General features: G+C 49.1%; 1 protein-coding gene across 1 annotated transcript; it reads right to left on the minus strand.

The window, feature by feature from the left end:
• Positions 1-764: 764 nt before the first annotated feature.
• PAAG_03582 (hypothetical protein) lies at positions 765-1339 on the minus strand (the record flags this gene model as incomplete). Its single annotated transcript, XM_015845011.1, has 3 exons — positions 765-1002; positions 1091-1194; positions 1271-1339. The coding sequence occupies 3 exons, from the start codon at positions 1337-1339 to the stop codon at positions 765-767; spliced, it is 411 nt and encodes a 136-aa protein (XP_015701985.1).
• Positions 1340-1655: the final 316 nt, after the last annotated feature.

The raw sequence follows: 1655 nt of genomic DNA on the forward strand, positions 1-1655 counted from the left end.
CCCAGGATTTCTGATTCTCCCTGATACCCATCGCTTTCCAGCCACAAACCTGTCCCAGAAACAAGAACTGACGGAGCTAGCAATGTCAGAAGATGCAGGAACAGAAAGGTATCGAAACCTTAAGAGTTCCAAGGAATCCTTCCCAACTGAAACTACTAGTTAATAGCTGAGAGGTGCTCCGATGACGAACTTGAGTCTAGCGTTCCTCTTATTAATTAATAATGGACATTTGGTCTGGCAATTGCGCACACCATTAGGGATACTGTTAAATAAATGCCACGGAATTCGAGTTATAAATGCACCGTCTCGTGATTCAAGCTGTTGGCCGCTGGCGTAAACGGTATGCAGCTAAGGAGGCAATGCTCCAAGGGTTAGTGATGAGCGGACCCAGAGGCCTGAGGCCCCCCCCCCCCCCCCCAAGAGACACGTTGACTGATTCCTCATAGGTGCTGCTCAGGCTCATTAGCAAAGTAAAATGCTCAAATTCTATCCGCTGTTGAAGAACACCCCTTGGACTCTCAATTCCTCATGCACTGGGATTGCAAAGCGGTGCATAGATCCCCCATTCCATGAAATCATATCTACCAAAGTCAACCGCATAAATCTCGCATACACACCTGACTGCTTGGGTTCATCCCAATCGCCCAAATCTATTTGACCAAATTTGGCCATTCTCACTCATCATATCCCCAAAGATCACCAGTAATAATAGCGGGAACAAGGCTGGCGAGGAGACGTTAGTGGAGACGCTCGCTTTAAATTTTTCATATTCCTTTTTCCTGAGCCCGATATGTCGGTCGATCTATCCAGATCGCGTATTTTGCACAGGCGTCTCTTATGCACCGCAGTGGGTTCTTGTCATTTTTATTTTTATTTTTATTTTTTCCACGCCATGGCGCGCCGGCCAGTTTCGCTAGTTTGGCTCCGCCGATGCTGACTGAGCCTAGCGTCTCCGTCGAGTCGTCCTCGACGTCCGTGTGTACGGGCTGGCGCCCACTTGGTCTGTGACAAGCGGTTCAGTGATAAGAACTAAAGTCGAGTTAGCTTCGTGTCTCTCTCATCGAAAGCAAGCGCACTACAGAATACCTACATAGCGTCAGGGAGAACCAAACCTGGAGAAGAAAGGCCAAATCCATTTGCTATGCATGACTTCCTGCAGCATGCAGGGAAGAGAAGGTTGATGCGCTTTTTAACCTAATTGAATGCAGCAGGAGGCCCGGTTCTCATCATCTGCACCTTCAACCGTCGAGTCGACGCTGCACCTCTCTACCAACCCGTCCTCACCGTGTTGCAGCTTTTCCTGAACAGGCGTCAGTGGCCGCGTGAACTCATAAGTCATGGATACTTCTTAAGTTGCAGACTGCAATGGTACAGTTAGCGTGCATCAACTGTGACAAAAGGGCATGGTTTTGTGGCTTCTGTGGGAAGAGAGGGGACGTGACGAGCACCAATCAATTCAGCATTCGTTGTGAAACTGCTGGCCACTGCAAATGCTGATTGAGAGCCCTGGACTCTGGGGGCAAGGACAAGTATGCGGAGCTACCCTCTTCCTCTTTTCTTCAGCTCAGCTGGCTTGTCCGTTGGGTTTTTGGAGCTCTGTTAAACAAGCCGCCTCAGAAGCGCGCTGTTTTCGTCAGTTAACGGACTAATCATAT

This window comes from Paracoccidioides lutzii, assembly GCF_000150705.2.
Source record: "Paracoccidioides lutzii Pb01 unplaced genomic scaffold supercont2.7, whole genome shotgun sequence".
Lineage (NCBI taxonomy): Eukaryota > Fungi > Ascomycota > Eurotiomycetes > Onygenales > Ajellomycetaceae > Paracoccidioides > Paracoccidioides lutzii.